The following is a 15,058-nucleotide window of genomic DNA, read 5'->3' on the forward strand; positions in this document are numbered from 1 at the left end:
TAAGAAATAATCAACCAACAAAAAAATATTAAATGTACAAGATGGGGCTCACATGCACATCATGTCCTTTCCGCAATAGTACCTGTGTTTTGTGCTCACGTTCCGAATACATTGCTAATGTTTTCCATAAAAAAAAGAATTAGATCAATGAAATCTACCTCAACGACATTAAAATTAACGAAAGTGGTCGTTTTCTCAATGTCAAGATTAACCGTCCCACTACAGGCCGACCTTGATGCAGATGTCCTTGGAGTTCACACCTGGAAGTTAATTGGACTACCAGTACTCCGCAATTTTCCGTAGAAAATTTACAACACTGATAGACCAGAGATTCAACCCTACGAAGTTTTTAACTTTGAGATAGAAATCAGCTGAAGGATTTAAGTTTAATACCCAACAAGCTCTAGATAAATCAATCACAAATTAAAATTTATTCTTTTTATTTTTAATTAACATCAATTGAGGTATTTTCTTCTGCCTCTCAATAACCTTTTTCCCATTCATAAACTTCTGAAGAACTTGCGGTATTGAAATGACACCATTACTTTCTTGGTGGGTTTCAGTAAGTGCTATCAACAGTCGAGGAATCGCGCAAGCAGTCCCGTTCAAAGTGTGAACAAAATCGCAGTCTCCTTTCGAATTTTTGTACTGTATGTTTAAACGTCTGGACTGGAAATCTGTGCAGTTAGAGCAACTAGAGATTTCTCCTGAAATTTCCAAGATTCTTTTAAAAAAATTAAGGAACTTTAAAGTTTCTTTTCAGCACCATAAATATTTCGTCCCGGCATCCAAGCTTCAATATCATACTTTCTATAGGCAGGTGCCCCTAAATCATGAGGAGGCATGTCAAGGACTTGAAAATGGATTTCTAGTGACTCAAATAACAGTTCTTGTAGAGTCCTAATTTCCTCTAAAATTAAATCTGATTGCAGAGGATGCGCCACAATAAACATTTCTACTTTAGTAAATTCATGGACTCTAAAATATATTCATTATATTTATTTTCCACACATGCAATGTGTTTTATGCCCACCGGAAAATTCCCCTTTCTTCAGCAATACTTGACGTTTCTGCTCTGTAACATCTGCTTACTGAACACAGTTTTAAGGGCAATTCTTTAACATGTTTTATTTTATTGCTTAAATAGCCAGCTAAAGCAATTTCTGATGTACCAGAAAGACAAAGATCAGGCCCATACATTTCTGAATCTAATGTATAAACCTATGTGTAAATATTGCTTTTTGCTGGTTTAATTGCTGAAAATGCAAAAAATATGCTTACCTGTGTTCTTTCCCCCTGAGTACTCATGCCACAACTTTCTACAACATTCCTTGGGAGAATATCCGGAACAGACACTAATTGAAAGCCGTTCTTGATAAGATTACCGACAAAGTAACGCACTAAAGCCTGCTCGAGCTCGGCCATTTGGCCTAATAAATAATAGCTCCTGCTACCTGATAAATTACCTAACTGGTCAGTTCGAACTAAATTAAGATTTTTAGCAATTTCAGAGAATTCTTTATGAGCAAATTCAAATGTTCTCTTTTGACCAACATATTTTACTACTTTAGGACTATTCCCATATTTGAACACATCTGGATGAGTTTTATTAGGTATCTCAAGGCATTCTTTATCAAACAACTCCTTTATCTCCTCATATGATGAACTGGTACATTTCAATGAATTTAATCTGTTATACAGTTCATGTACAAGCTTAATATTTCCTCTGCTCTTCCTGTGCTTGGTATTATCGTCGATTTTATGGATATTATTAGGATCTAAAAGGTATTTTTCATCCAATTGGATGGTTTTTGGAAGTTCCCATAAAGTTTTGCAGGTCATGTGCAGATGATTGTTAAGCATTGACAAACGCATTAATTTTGAAAAAGGGGTAGCCAACATTGTTCTTAACAATGCTCAGTAAATGTTCTTATTAAGTAACAGTTATTTTAGTTAGAAAACAAACAAGAACATAAGAAGAGAAATTTATAAAGTTTCAACAAAAACATAACCCATATTTTGTGAAATTTACCCTATATTTAGTGTTTCACAAGGTCGGGGACAGAGGGCGGATGTGAAAAGAGATTCTGAATCCGATGCCGTCAGAACACACAAACGAACTTGGAAGACCGAATGTCAATGTCTATATTGACTTCATATTTTAAGGTGAATGCATCGATTTTGTAGGTTCTAGCAAAATCCAGAAATTTTAAGAAAAATCCTAAAAAAGATTTAGATTCTTAGTTGCATTTTAGCCTAAGTAATAATTCTTTATTAAAATGGCAAACGACTCTTTTGAGCAGTGCTTCAATCGGGGTTGTGGTCAAAAATATGATCCAACATCTAACAAGGATGGTAAGTTTCCCATCAACCATCTTCAAAAGATATTTTCCACTCACCTACTAAATTGCTAATTTAATTTTAAAGTCTTCCACAAACACCGCTTGTAACGTAACATGTCTGTAAACCCCTTGTATTATACAGATTCTTGTAGACACCACCCAGGAGCTCCATTCTTCCACGATGCCTACAAAGGTTGGTCCTGCTGTAATAAAAAATGTACAGATTTCACAGAATTTCTGAACATAAAAGGCTGCACTGTGGGGAAACATTCAAATATAAAGCCGCCAGAACCAGAAAAATCAAAAAGTGCTGAACTGCCTGATACAAGTACTGTGGAAATTAAACCGATTGTGCCTACAGCCCTAGAGAGACCACCTTTGGAGGCTCCAATGGTACCTTACTTTATATTACTTTTGCTTTGTTTGACTTGAACTAAACTATAGGTTTCAATGGAACCTGATATTGCACTCGATTTACTGTCCCAAATTGATTCTATTGAAAAACCTCAAGAACTCATTTCGCAAAACTCTGAAGTTGTTATAGGAACAAACTGCAAGAATGGTGCCTGTACCATTTCATATGAAGGTATACTTTTCAGTTCATTTCTTCTTCATCTATTTATTAAATATATCAACTCTAGGCCCAGACTCTAATTTAAGTATATGCCTTCATCACCCTGGAGTTCCTATTTTTCATGAGGGTTTAAAATATTGGTCTTGTTGCCAAAAGAAAACCACAGATTTTAATTCATTTTTAAGCCAAAAGGGCTGCAAAGAAGGGAAACATTTATGGAAAAAAGATGACGTATGTTTAAAAAATGGTAATAAATAAATCTGATAAAGAATTTTAGGAGTCTGAAGCAAAGGTAAATTGTCGATGGGACTACCATCAAACTGGTTCCTTTGTGATTGTCTCAGTTTATGCCAAACAATATAGTCCAAGTAAAAGTGTGGTCAAACTGAGCCCCATTAGGATGTATATAAATTTAGTATTTCCTCAAGAAAACAGTGCAAATTTTGAATTGGATGTTGAATTAAGAGGGGTATGTTCAACCTTCCTTTTCCAGACTTAGATACTTATTTTTTTAATTCAGATTATAGATATAGCAGCCTCTCAACTAAAAATGTATAAGACAAAGGTGGAAATTAAAATGAAGAAATTAGAAGCTGGTAGTTGGTCCAAACTTGAGGCAAAAATAATTAATAATACCAAGCACAAACCCAAAAAAGAACCTGAAGTCACTTTACCAACAGTTGAAGCTGTTGACCTTAATGATATTTGAAATTGTATAATTGAGGTTTTTTTCTATGGCAAAAATTGTGTATTATTATACGAAGAGTCCCGCAAATTAATCGACTTTTTGTTGAGCGACAGTTTAATTGGTTGTTATATACGCGATTGTGCACATTCACCAATTTTAATCGACTGATAAACGCGTGCACATGAATATGCACCTTGATTCTAATTAAACTGTCGCCAGACCAAAAGCCGCTCGGTTTTGAAGACCCAAAAAATTCACTAACATTACATATATATAATGTATCAGTTATACATTTTTACCTTAAGTTTATCGGTTTAGTTATCAGGGGATAAACAGCTGAGTTAACATTATATAGAAAATGAATGCGACTTTTTGTAGTAAACTGTATCGAAATGCCATCAAACATTAAACAAAATGAATATTGAGAAACTTTTATTCTTTTTCTGTAGTGTTTGTATTTTGCCAAATTCTAACATACATAAGAAAATGCTTAAAATAAAGAGGCACTAGTTCAATTAATTTTTGATTTGAAATAAATGTCCTATTACTTTTAATTTGGACTGCATTATCACTAAAAACGCATTTAATTGATGTTAACTTAAAAAGTTACTTGCAAATATAGATATTCAAAGCAAGTAAATACTGATTTTTTTTTGATGATTTTCATTAAAAAAAAAAGTTTGATATTTAAGTGTGAGTGGTGTTTCATTGGACAAGGCATGTGCTTTGCATTTGTTTGCATAAAAAAACTAACAATAACAACCTACTTAAAACATGAAATCGTGTCCGAATGTATTCGTTTTTTTATTATTAATTTCTGAAACATGCGACAACATTGCGTCCAGTTACAAAGTTGCCATGTCTCCAATACGACATATTTCTTATGCCTACATTGACATTTCAAACAGCTGATCTCGATATAAAAACAAAAACATTTATAGATTTTAAATCGGATTTTTCCAATGTCTAATAATCACAAAGCTATTTCTCATAAATAATTAGATTAACACACAGATTTTAAATGATGAAAGGCTCTAATATCCTTAATTTAAGGTTTAATCAAGACCAAGGTAAGAATAAACACATCAACCTAAACTCAAAACTAATAAAATATTTAGGATGCTTCATGGCAAGTATGGAAAATGGTTTACGAGTCTACAATTTAGAGCCTTTAGTAGAGAAGACTCATTATGGTACGAAATGCAACTATTATTAACAACTTCGTAACACTATAACCCCCCTTTTTTTAAATTAGATACTGAAACTGTAGGAAGTGTAGCTTCATGTGAAATGTTATTTAGAACAAACATATTGGCGATAGTTTCCGGAGGATCACACCCGAAATTCCCTGAGAATATTTTGTACATTTACGATGATTCTCAGAAAAAGACAGTCATAGAAATAAAATTTGCCTCAGCAGTTAAGGCTGTACGCTTGAGAAGAGACAAGTAATAATGCCTCATCTGCAAATCTATCTTAATTTCAACTTTTGTTTTGCTGTCAGGCTTATTGTAGTGTTACTCAACAGAATCCATGTGTTTTCCTTCTTACACCCTACAAGAGAGTTATTTTCTGTTGAAACACGAAAAAATCCCAAGGGCTTATGTGAAGTAAGCCCCCTCCAAAGCTCCCACAAGCAAGTATTGGTATTTCCAGGGCACAAGCTTGGAAGTGTTCAAATAGTGGTGAGATTCATAAACACATGTACATAAAGAATGTCACTTGGCAAATAAATTTTTTAAAGGAATTATCAACTACTCTTCAAAGTTATTCTAGTGCACCAATCTACATTCAGGCTCATAAAAATGAGCTTGCTTGCATAGCAATTAATCAGCAAGGTACTCGGGTAGCAACTGCTTCTGAGCAGGGAACCTTGATCCGAGTGTGGGACACTACAACCAGGAATCAGTTAGTTGAATTGAGAAGAGGTGCTGATCCAGCCACAATTCATTGGCAAGTAGCTTTGTTGATTAAGAAAATACAAAATTAATGATAATTTTTGTTTCAGTATGAATTTTTCTGCAGATTCAGATTTCTTATGTTGCTCCAGTGACAAGGGAACAGTTCACATTTTTGCTATAAAAGACACAAATTTAAATCGAAGAATGTCAGGGTAAGTGTAAAATTTAGTCACTTTTATGTTTAATTTATATATTATAGGCTTCCTCCAGCAATAAGAGGTACTCTAGGAAAATATGGAGATTCTCAGTGGGCACTGGCAAACTTTACTGTGTCTGCAGAGTGCCCCTGCATTTGTGCCTTTGGACCCAATAACTCTATTTATGGTAGATAAAAAATTGCACAAAAATTTTAATGAAAATGGTATTTTTCCCATATTTTAGCTGTGTGTTTTGATGGCACATTTCACAAGTATGCATTTAGCACTGAGGGGATTTGCCACCGAGAAGCTTATGATGTTTTCTTGGAAGTAGATGATGATGATGATAGTTTTTAAATTGTGTTGTAAAAATGTAAAAAAAAAATGTAAATTTATTTGATAACAATCTTAATATTATTTCAATTATGTACATAGCTATGAAATTTCTTCTAAAAGTTGTATCTACATAATTGCTATTAACAATAAATACTTGTCTGAAACTAGCTAGTTGAGTTTGGCTTTTCCCGATCAAATGGATCAGTCCATACTTTCATATCTAAAATATGTAGTTTCAATTAAGAGACTAGATGCTGAAACTTAATTAATCAATGAGATTAAGATTCAGTACTAATTTGATAAAATATTTGACTTTAACGCAATTGATCTTGACAATACTTTGTGAAACTTACTAAATATGTGAAGAATGTGCTAGATTCACATTAACCCTGGGGTTATAGACTCATGTAAGGTAAACAAGTTAGCACAGCTAACATGACATAAGCTGCACATCACTGTAGAACTGTAATATAAATGTATTGAACTAGTTTAAATTTTTTATCTTATGGTAAGTTTATGTTACATGAATCTATAAAGGCCTTAAACTCTTTAGTAAAGGCCACAGTTTACTTACTTCCTGGTTGAATATCTTCTTGCTTGATATTACTCCGAGTTCGCTCTTGAATTTTTTCTGTAAACGTAAGTTTCCTATTATAAGGCAAATGTGTCATGTGGCAACTTACTCCATTTTTCCGGATTTATCATTGGATCGACTATAATGGGATAACTGGCCAAACCTAGGGCTCCAACTAATCCCCCAATAAAAAGCGCATATCTCCAGCCGACAAGTGGGGCCATAAGGAAGTTTATAACGAATAAATAATATTAGTTATTTTATTATAAATTAAAAAACCATGGAGTAATAATAGACGCAAAATACAAAAATGTAAACATAAAAACACCACGAAGAGAGAATTCTAACCTCACTTTTTTCTTACTCCACCGAATCAGTCAACCCCTGACAGCTAATTTCTCGCGATTTTCCAATATCGTCCATCCCCACACTGAAAAATTCTTAATAAGTGTTGTTATCTAGCACAATTAATAATTATACCTTCTCAAAATATAAAAGTAAGTATTCCTGCGTATACGTAGTAAGTACTGTAGATTAAAGCAGTCATTGGATTTGCCATTATTACCTTACATTAATCTTCATTAACGCTTCATATTTATTATTAAAAATCCTAGTTGTAAATTGCTATACCAAAAATACCTTTATTTTCATCATATTTTCTTCTGTTCCTTCTTTTATCTTCATGCTATTTGTTGCATGATTATCTTGAACAAGCACATGCCTTTCTTCCTCATAGGTGCCCCTACATGACTTATCCTAATTTATCAAACAAACTTTACCCATGACCTCCACTCCTCCTAACACTGCTAGCAAACTCAGAGCTAGACCCCTCAAATCTCTCTTTTATCTTGCAGAGCAATACAATGAATTCAGCCATAAACTTAGGTGTTGAAGACATGTCTGCTGCCATTGTAAAAGTGTTGTTGTTCTTGGGGGCCCTGTTTCAGATTGTGTGTCTTGGAGCTTGCATATTCGTTAAGGAGTCTACGAGTGACAGCAATTGGGCACCAAGGGTAAGAGGAAAATAGAACCTACAAATACAGAACAAATTTTAAGCTTTCTGGGAGATTAAATGTGCCTTCAGCTTCAATCAGCACCACTACTAACCAAATTTATTTAGTAATATTAATATATTTATTGGCATAAATATGAAAGGTCCATCAAAAGGAGAACCTTTTTGATATCCCCTTCGCAATGCATTAAATCAATTTAGATACTTGATCATAACAAGCTTCACTTCTACTTCTATGCTTTGAATTCGACTGCTTTTGTCATTATTAAAATGTTTATATTATCTGATCTTTAACATAGGAAAGTGAGGATGAGAGTTCGACTCAAAGCACCCCTCAGAACACTCCGCGACGACCTTACCACCGAAGCGGTAGGAAAATTGAGAAAAAGAAGCGTCGTTAGGCTAATTTCTAAAGAAGGCATCTATTGGCTTAATAGATGAATTTATTTCACTGTTCGTCATTCAGTTGGAGGTTTCTGTAGGGAGTCAAAAACTCATGGGAAAAAAACGAGATTTTACTTGTGTAACTGTACTATGCTTTATTAGCCTCGTAAATTATAACATTACAAAGCTTTATGCCTATATAAATAACGTTATAGTATTTTAGTAAATAATGTGTATTAGCAACGTTATAATAATGTAATTATTATACATGTATAATACATTTTACAGTGTGAATTCAGGTCTTAGCCACAGATTGTTGGAACAAAATGTAATATGGCAAATATCGCAGGATAAAGAGTGATTGTAAAATAGCTAATAAATCCAAACCAGTAGATAACACAAGATTTTAATTTAATTGAAAGATTATTTTAGAAAGTGGGCCCAAACAGCATATTTTCTCTTCCTTCGAGCGACTTCAACGGAAACTTAATGGAACTTATGAGGTAAATATAAAAGATTACTCGCAGACCTTAGACAAAGAATCACAGCCCCACTTATCAGTTGGATTCGCATTTCTAGTCTAGTCCAGTCTTCTATTTTTACCCTGTACATTAGATGGTAATTACTGCTGTTGAGACCATTGCTTCTTTGGAGAGCGGGTGTTCGCTGAAAAGTAAACGTATTTTACATAAAATAGGCAATATACCTACAAGAATGATTATGTAGCAACAGAGCTGTTGATAGTAATAAAAAACATTCAACTTAACCAGTGATTTGCTTGAACCCCAAAGATTTATTTAATTTTTTCTATGTTATGGAAACGGCCCCATTCATTCGCATTCCCTTTCACCACATTTTCCAGATTACGTTAGTCGCAACAAAAGTTGCTTTTAAATCACCAAATAAGGAACAATTTTGCTGCTTATTAGAGTCAAGAGTTCAACCTACTGTTGGAGGTACTTTATTGAACAATTTTGTCACACAACGGAAGTACTCGCCCTTACAATAAACTTATTCTAGAGAGTATGACTATAGATTGTAATTAAATAACATATTACTCAGTTTACTCAATATTATCAACATACCAAATAATAGCTAGTTACTTAAAAAATCACCGTTTTTTGTTACAAACTAAATACATATTACAAGCAGAATTGTAATGAAAATCATAATGCACTTTTTGGCTTACGCAAATCGAATGATTATCAGATCGGTTCTGATACAAAAATATTTATAGGCGGTTTCCATTACAACGTCTTCAAAATTACCAGCGACCCGGTTTAAACTAAATACGCAACACATCATTATGCTTTATGAACGAACAGTCTCTAGTTTACTTTAAAAAAATCGTCGGATTTGTACAGCAGATTTCTCCATGGAAACGGAATGATTTCAAGAAATGATTACTGTGTGGTTATTTGAGAAAAATGAGAAACACCTGAAAACCAAACGTAATGTACAATGAGCATCATCAACAAAGAAAACCATCAGAATAGTTCTTACTTAATGCAAACTTCCATAATGAGCCTAGTAGGGCTGGTGCCTTTGATTTCCGCCAGTCCTGGCGCCGCCGCTGCCCCTAGCTTTACCCTGGAAGTTGCCACCACCTGAAAAGAGATAGCAGTATAAAAATTTTAATATTTAATCGCATCTACTCACTAGGCGACTTTAACACGTTACTTCGTTCCACCGACCAAAACTCAGTGAGGGAACGTCGTCGTCTTCTCGGTTTTAATTTTTTTTAACGTGCATTAAGCCTGAAAATCCTGGAACGGTACTGTCACAAATCGGAAAAAATAGGCCAATTAGGGCGCCCGGTGACTTTTGCTATATATGCGGATAGATGCATAACTCAATGGTTAAATTTTGAGTTGTCGAGATAGGACGGTTTCGCAATCAAAACAATCTTTTATTTATTGATATTAGTGAAAACATTGTAGTCAACTAACTCAAATCTTGACTAAGGAATAACTATAATATTCCTTGAAAGCCATTTTAAACCTTTAAGACTTTTTCTATAGTATTGAACGCATTAGAGATACGTTGTAAAGGGTGCCCCAATTTGTAAGAGATAAGAAGTCGGTTAAATCGTGACAAAGCTGCACAAAACACCTCATGTCATTAGCAGTTTCAATCATCTATCAAACTGCACCTACGAAGGTTTCATAACTGACGTTAAAACCTGCAGAATGGTACTTATTTTAGAATCAGACCGTTTTTTATCGACTATAATTTTGTTTGTGGTGCGCTACCAACCACTCAGTCCTCATTGTGCATACAAAATTTCAACTTACTATCTTAAAAATTTAATTTAAAATATCAGCTCCCAAAACGCCTGCATATAATTTTTAGACACCCTACATCTCGATGCAGAGTTCAAATAGATATATCATCGTTTGACTTTAATTAATACAAGTTTTTAACTAATAACAAAACTTTTAGTTCTTCTATAGCTTTAAGCAGGAATCGAAATTATTCCTTTAGCCCTCAACTTGGCTGAAGAACCTGGCAAGTTTCTTTTAGTTGATTTCAAAGATCTGAAATTTTGTTAAGGAGCGGAGATTGGTATCTAATTTACAAACAAGAAATTTATATAATTTAACACTGCATTTGTTTGATAAAGTAATTAAATGCACAAGTTTGCCAAACCGCCTTTGTATTTCTCAGTTCTCAAGTATTTTGGAACACCCCTTATGTGCATAGTATATACGGGAAACCCCCATATATTAATCCCAAAATGAAAGCCTCTATACATATTTTCACATTCCCTTAACAGTTGTTTTGTATTTTTAATTTGCGGGCTGGTACAAACAGTTCATTTTCCCAGAAAATAAATTTTAATGCAATTTAATCGAAGTTTGGTATCATACATGCTCGTTAGGTAATACACTACTATAGTACGTAAGCACATTTATGTCACACTACATTTCGATGTTTTCAACTCTCAAGGAATTGCAATGTTGAGGAGGAAAAACAAGCATTTCTTGGCTAATGGTTTTCATGAGCGTTTGGAGAATCTGCAAAACCGAATGAGAGATTTAAACAAATGCCTACTGAAATAGGATCAGCGCAATCATTTAATTCAAGAGTTGCTGGTTGATTAAATATGCATTACCACTTACCCCTGCGCCCAAAAAGTGCTAAATTATGTCAACTACATTATTACTGATATGGTGATCAATACTACAGTGAAAAAAATATAACAATTGCTGGAAGTTTGTAAATATACCTCTGACTTAAACACAAAAAGGATAAAAAAAAACACTACTTCTGTTTACAAAATAAGATGCATCATTCAAAGACATCAATACCTTTTCCGCGAGCATTACTGCGTCCCCCTCCATATCCGCCTTCATAACCATATCCTTGGTCTGCATAAAGTTACAATGAACTTTTATATATAACCTGAATCAGCTCTACTACTACTAACGCTAAACAGGCAAAAATCAACCAAACAAAATCCCAAAATGCAGACAAATACATGAAAAATAAAGCAAATGTGAACGTTAACGCCAATTTATTCAACATTTTTTGATCTCAGGTGTGATACAGGAAAGAGATGTAAGAGGAAATTCGAAAGAGATACATGCCAAAGTGATCTTTTGAATGTGCTTTTACAGAAATTTGATTGTGAGCAATTATTTTACTGAGTGTTCCTTTCAGTAGGCAAAACTCTCATTCTATTGTTAGGGTATTTACCGTAGTTTCCGCTGTATCCAGAATAATCGTAGTTTCCATAGCCTCCGTAACCGCCGCCGCCACCGTAGTAATCATATCCGGGTCCGTATCCGTCGTAGCCATATTGGTTATATCCACCATAACCACCATATCCACCACCCCAGTTAGCTGCAAAAAAAATTATCTTAGTTTTACAATTTTAATACTGATTACCAATACTGAATATTTGAATAACTAAAATCTTAGTTTAAAAAGCATATTTACCTCTGGATCCGCCTCTACCACCTCGACCTCCTCTCCCCATCATGTAGGACATTTGATCAGGTTTTGGTGTAGCTTTTTTGACGTCAACCTTTCAATTAAAATAAGTCAATTGAAGGATTCAGCGAACGAAGGCTATTCTTTACAAAACTTACTTCATATTCTTTTATGGTTTGTTTCGGCCTTTTCAACAAATCTGCAACAACTTGTTCAGATTCAAACGTGATGAAACAAAATCCTTTTCGCTGGCTCTTCACTTTGTCGTAGGGCATTTCAGCTTCGAGGACCTGTGAACAAAAATAACATTGATAAGAGACGAATTAACCCAACTCAAATTGTAAATAAGTTCCAAGATTTTAGCTCAGAAGTGGTAAAAAATATCTTCTCTGTTCCTTCAGAAGCAGAACTGGCAAAATTTTTCATCATTTGAAAAGAATATAATTGATGTTATTCCTTGGCCAATATGGCCAATAATTAAATATATGTATATATAAGGAGTGTTGCCCGGTATAGAACTAGACGTACTAAGTCAAATTTCTACAAACATTCCCTTTGGTAGAATAAAGCCTCAGTAACAGAATGAAAAATAGTATCTGGTAAAACCTCATTTACTTTATACACACAACACAAAAAAATTTAAGCACACTTACAGTTCCGTATTGTTGGAAGTACTCCTTGATGTCATCATCAGTCAACTCAGGCACCAAACCCCCCACAAAGATTTTCCCATGTCTGGCTTTGGCCTTCTTTGGGTCGACTTTCTTTCCATTTATGGTGTGCTCCCCAGCTTCTGTAACTTTGTCAATTGAGGCAGCATCTTTGAATACGATGAAGGCAAAGCCTCTTGACCTGCCAGTCATGGAATCTGTCTTTACATTTATGCTATCGATTTCGCCATATTTGCTAAAGTATTCCCGCAACTCCTCTGAAAATTTATAAAACGTTCTATTGGTTTTATGTCTAAAAGGTAGATTGTGAATAATTTGAGATGTTAGTTCACATCAGAAGTGGTAAAAAGGTTTCTTCTCTGTTCCTTCAGAAGCAGAACTGGCAAATTTTTCATCACACATACACATATACATCTTTACTTGGAAAGAAAAAGGTTATCAACCGTTTAATCTTTCCACCTTATTATCATATTATATAATTGATTTGAAGATAAAAATATAATGTACTTACTGTCAGTGGTTTCCCAGCTTAACCCGCCAATAAATAACTTTCTGCAAAATAGAAATGGGAGTTTTTAGAATGACAGTCTGCCAGAGCATTTCCTAATCCTTATTCATTAGGTTTTTAACTTTACATTACTGTGAATTACTGCAAAACAGCAATAGTTACAAATCTACACCGCAAATTGAATGGAACCAATATGAAGAGCAAATACTGAACGCTTGAATCAACTCCAAGGCACTAGAGTACATATATTGCTCAAAGCTTCCACAAATTTTTGCAAATGCTGGGATGCAGTAACTGAGTTCAACTGACCACCAAAACACAATATTATGAAAATCGACCACATTTTGACACAAGGAAGAGCAATAATTACTGGAACCAACTGTGAATGTTTCTAACCAATAACCTGTAAGGGATTGAACCTGCAAATTACCAGTAGTGCCCAATGAAATACTTACATTACTTGAAAGCAAATAAATTAACCAATTTAATTTACCACTTTCTACTTCAAGTACACTTTTATCTACTTTAAGTCACTTTCTGGACAATACACAAATAATATGATTGTTCAAAAAGATGCATCTTAAGAGCAGTAAAAATGTAAAAGTTACGACACCCCAGAAAAAACAAAAATAGCCTAGAAAACTGGAGTTGTATAATACTCAGTGCCTTTTAAATTTAATGGAATAGCAAAGACTTTAACTGTGTAATGATTGTCTTTACTGAATATCTTAAGGTGGCAGAACTGTTGTGCCCAAGGATAAATACCATGGGTCCTGTGCCTGGAGGTGCGTCCATCTGCATTCTCCTCGTTCTTCTGCATAGCTGAGAAGCCACCTGGAGAAAAGGAACTGTGTTTAAAACGGAACTGCTGGCTAACCTAAAAGGGTGGTACTCGACTCGGACTGTGACAATTTACATGTTCCCGAAGACTTGACTGAAATTGAGTTCTTGTACTTACAAAAGCTACTTTAATGATTGCTTTCTTCTAGTAAGTAAACGAAATAGATCTTCAACTGGAAAAACTGCAAATTCATGGTTCAAATAGCGAGCCGAATGGAAATGTGGTACGGTTAGTGACTCGGAAAAAACTCTTGGATTCATCACAAAATTACAATAAACGGCAAAAATATACAATACAACTTTAAATATACAAACTAAGTAATGACATATGCTTAAAATTAAGTGCAAATAGCTCCGCATTTCACAGATGATCCAGGATTTATTGAAGCCGAATTGCGACCGGTTTCCCGCCCATGGGCGAATTTTGGGAAAAACAAAAGGGCTACCGCAGGTTAAAAGGCTAATTTTTGGCATATTTTACGATAAAAACAATCTAGAAGTGACCAAAATATACCTGTCGTCATCTTTTCCAGGTTTATCAGCGGATCCACTATCGGCAGGCGGAGCGTCACCGCCACCATTATGTGCGTGCTCCATACTTTGATCTGTGGTGACGTCTTGTGAAAAATCTTCTCCGTTTTCCATTGCACTGTCTTGATTAGCCATTTTAAAAAGGTCTTTTCCGTTTACAATCACAAATAGTAAATAATAACTAAATGAAAGAAAGTTTCCCTGCCTGCAACCGATTTGTACGAGCACCAAATGAAAAGAGAAAAAACGCACACAATCACAATGTCGGCGACTCCCGACTTGTGTGGAATGAAAGATCAATAGCTGTTGCCCGATTTTGTTCCCAAAATAAATAGAATACCAATCAATACGCGGAGAAAATGAGAATAAGCCAATCACATAACAGCTTATTGCAACATAGGGAACAAACCCCTGCGTACAAGATCGCAGCGCAGGCCGGAAGTCATTTGAGAAAGAAATGTCGAAATGCGGGCTTGTGATTGGTTGTTTTCCTAGCGTCCCTCTTACGTCATTGACGGTTTTGAAAATGGAATGCTACTTTATAGAGTATTTTTGAGTGAATTC

General features: G+C 34.7%; 6 protein-coding genes and 2 non-coding genes across 12 annotated transcripts; 3 read left to right on the top strand and 5 right to left on the bottom strand.

The window, feature by feature from the left end:
• Positions 1–345: 345 nt before the first annotated feature.
• Positions 346–1,978, bottom strand: LOC136410489 (serine--tRNA ligase, mitochondrial-like). The gene is made up of 4 exons (XM_066392670.1): positions 1,282–1,978; positions 1,034–1,221; positions 767–978; positions 346–707 (listed from the first exon to the last, which is right to left on the bottom strand). Exons 1-4 carry the CDS (start codon positions 1,900–1,902, stop codon positions 424–426), a joined length of 1,305 nt encoding a protein of 434 aa, XP_066248767.1. The 5' UTR covers positions 1,903–1,978; the 3' UTR covers positions 346–423.
• A 228-nt stretch (positions 1,979–2,206) lies between these two features.
• On the top strand, positions 2,207–3,999 carry CHORD (CHORD-like protein). Its single transcript, XM_066392652.1, has 6 exons — positions 2,207–2,355; positions 2,485–2,735; positions 2,787–2,928; positions 2,984–3,147; positions 3,194–3,385; positions 3,437–3,999. The coding sequence occupies exons 1-6, from the start codon at positions 2,280–2,282 to the stop codon at positions 3,623–3,625; spliced, it is 1,014 nt and encodes a 337-aa protein (XP_066248749.1). The 5' UTR covers positions 2,207–2,279; the 3' UTR covers positions 3,626–3,999.
• Positions 4,000–4,530: 531 nt separating this feature from the next.
• LOC136410490 (WD repeat domain phosphoinositide-interacting protein 4-like) lies at positions 4,531–6,108 on the top strand. The gene is made up of 8 exons (XM_066392671.1): positions 4,531–4,674; positions 4,723–4,797; positions 4,860–5,052; positions 5,109–5,289; positions 5,349–5,557; positions 5,613–5,717; positions 5,765–5,889; positions 5,947–6,108. The coding sequence occupies exons 1-8, from the start codon at positions 4,626–4,628 to the stop codon at positions 6,057–6,059; spliced, it is 1,050 nt and encodes a 349-aa protein (XP_066248768.1). The 5' UTR covers positions 4,531–4,625; the 3' UTR covers positions 6,060–6,108.
• LOC136410493 (small integral membrane protein 20) lies at positions 6,079–7,242 on the bottom strand. Its single transcript, XM_066392679.1, has 4 exons — positions 7,093–7,242; positions 6,722–7,042; positions 6,613–6,669; positions 6,079–6,258 (listed from the first exon to the last, which is right to left on the bottom strand). Exons 2-4 carry the CDS (start codon positions 6,834–6,836, stop codon positions 6,203–6,205), a joined length of 228 nt encoding a protein of 75 aa, XP_066248776.1. The 5' UTR covers positions 6,837–7,042; positions 7,093–7,242; the 3' UTR covers positions 6,079–6,202.
• Positions 6,989–8,388, top strand: LOC136410492 (protein anon-73B1). Its single transcript, XM_066392678.1, has 3 exons — positions 6,989–7,109; positions 7,467–7,625; positions 7,924–8,388. The coding sequence occupies exons 2-3, from the start codon at positions 7,476–7,478 to the stop codon at positions 8,023–8,025; spliced, it is 252 nt and encodes an 83-aa protein (XP_066248775.1). The 5' UTR covers positions 6,989–7,109; positions 7,467–7,475; the 3' UTR covers positions 8,026–8,388.
• Positions 8,138–14,790, bottom strand: sqd (RNA-binding protein squid). Of its 5 annotated transcripts, XM_066392672.1 has the most exons (9): positions 14,478–14,790; positions 13,127–13,167; positions 12,598–12,872; positions 12,103–12,234; positions 11,951–12,038; positions 11,708–11,854; positions 11,320–11,379; positions 9,512–9,615; positions 8,954–9,446 (listed from the first exon to the last, which is right to left on the bottom strand). In XM_066392672.1, the coding sequence occupies exons 1-8, from the start codon at positions 14,627–14,629 to the stop codon at positions 9,536–9,538; spliced, it is 975 nt and encodes a 324-aa protein (XP_066248769.1). In that variant the 5' UTR covers positions 14,630–14,790; the 3' UTR covers positions 8,954–9,446; positions 9,512–9,535. The 5 variants fall into 5 exon arrangements, with proteins under 5 accessions (XP_066248772.1, XP_066248773.1, XP_066248769.1 ...); XM_066392675.1 differs by lacking the exons at positions 8,954–9,446; positions 11,320–11,379 and adding an exon at positions 8,138–8,674; XM_066392674.1 differs by lacking the exon at positions 11,320–11,379.
• On the bottom strand, positions 12,306–12,378 carry LOC136410637 (small nucleolar RNA snR61/Z1/Z11). Its single transcript, XR_010752270.1, has one exon. It is a non-coding gene; the product is annotated as a small nucleolar RNA snR61/Z1/Z11 (small nucleolar RNA).
• LOC136410638 (small nucleolar RNA snR61/Z1/Z11) lies at positions 12,946–13,018 on the bottom strand. Its single transcript, XR_010752271.1, has one exon. It is a non-coding gene; the product is annotated as a small nucleolar RNA snR61/Z1/Z11 (small nucleolar RNA).
• Positions 14,791–15,058: the final 268 nt, after the last annotated feature.

Source organism: Euwallacea similis, chromosome 8 (genome assembly GCF_039881205.1).
Source record: "Euwallacea similis isolate ESF13 chromosome 8, ESF131.1, whole genome shotgun sequence".
NCBI lineage: Eukaryota > Metazoa > Arthropoda > Insecta > Coleoptera > Curculionidae > Euwallacea > Euwallacea similis.

Bases quoted from the DNA above. Each gene is read 5' to 3' on its own strand.
- LOC136410489 (XM_066392670.1), bottom strand. From the start codon at position 1,902: ATGTTGGCTACCCCTTTTTCAAAATTAATGCGTTTGTCAATGCTTAAC. The intron at 1,222-1,281 runs GTAAGCATATTT...ATTTACACATAG, and splicing joins CTCAGGGGGAAAGAACACAG to GTTTATACATTAGATTCAGA. The intron at 979-1,033 runs GTGGGCATAAAA...AATATATTTTAG, and splicing joins GAAGAAAGGGGAATTTTCCG to AGTCCATGAATTTACTAAAG.
- CHORD (XM_066392652.1), top strand. From the start codon at position 2,280: ATGGCAAACGACTCTTTTGAGCAGTGCTTCAATCGGGGTTGTGGTCAA. The intron at 2,356-2,484 runs GTAAGTTTCCCA...TGTATTATACAG, and splicing joins TCCAACATCTAACAAGGATG to ATTCTTGTAGACACCACCCA. The intron at 2,929-2,983 runs GTATACTTTTCA...TATCAACTCTAG, and splicing joins CTGTACCATTTCATATGAAG to GCCCAGACTCTAATTTAAGT.
- LOC136410490 (XM_066392671.1), top strand. From the start codon at position 4,626: ATGATGAAAGGCTCTAATATCCTTAATTTAAGGTTTAATCAAGACCAA. The intron at 4,675-4,722 runs GTAAGAATAAAC...TAAAATATTTAG, and splicing joins AAGGTTTAATCAAGACCAAG to GATGCTTCATGGCAAGTATG. The intron at 5,558-5,612 runs GCAAGTAGCTTT...TTTTTGTTTCAG, and splicing joins GATCCAGCCACAATTCATTG to TATGAATTTTTCTGCAGATT.
- LOC136410493 (XM_066392679.1), bottom strand. From the start codon at position 6,836: ATGGCCCCACTTGTCGGCTGGAGATATGCGCTTTTTATTGGGGGATTA. The intron at 6,670-6,721 runs GTAAGTTGCCAC...TTACGTTTACAG, and splicing joins GATAAATCCGGAAAAATGGA to AAAAAATTCAAGAGCGAACT. The intron at 6,259-6,612 runs GTAAGTAAACTG...TACATATTTTAG, and splicing joins AGAAGATATTCAACCAGGAA to ATATGAAAGTATGGACTGAT.
- LOC136410492 (XM_066392678.1), top strand. From the start codon at position 7,476: ATGAATTCAGCCATAAACTTAGGTGTTGAAGACATGTCTGCTGCCATT. The intron at 7,626-7,923 runs GTAAGAGGAAAA...TCTTTAACATAG, and splicing joins ACAGCAATTGGGCACCAAGG to GAAAGTGAGGATGAGAGTTC.
- sqd (XM_066392672.1), bottom strand. From the start codon at position 14,629: ATGGCTAATCAAGACAGTGCAATGGAAAACGGAGAAGATTTTTCACAA. The intron at 13,168-14,477 runs GTATATTTTGGT...TCTATTTTGCAG, and splicing joins CCTGGAAAAGATGACGACAG to AAAGTTATTTATTGGCGGGT. The intron at 12,039-12,102 runs GTAAGTTTTGTA...TTTAATTGAAAG, and splicing joins AAACCATAAAAGAATATGAA to GTTGACGTCAAAAAAGCTAC.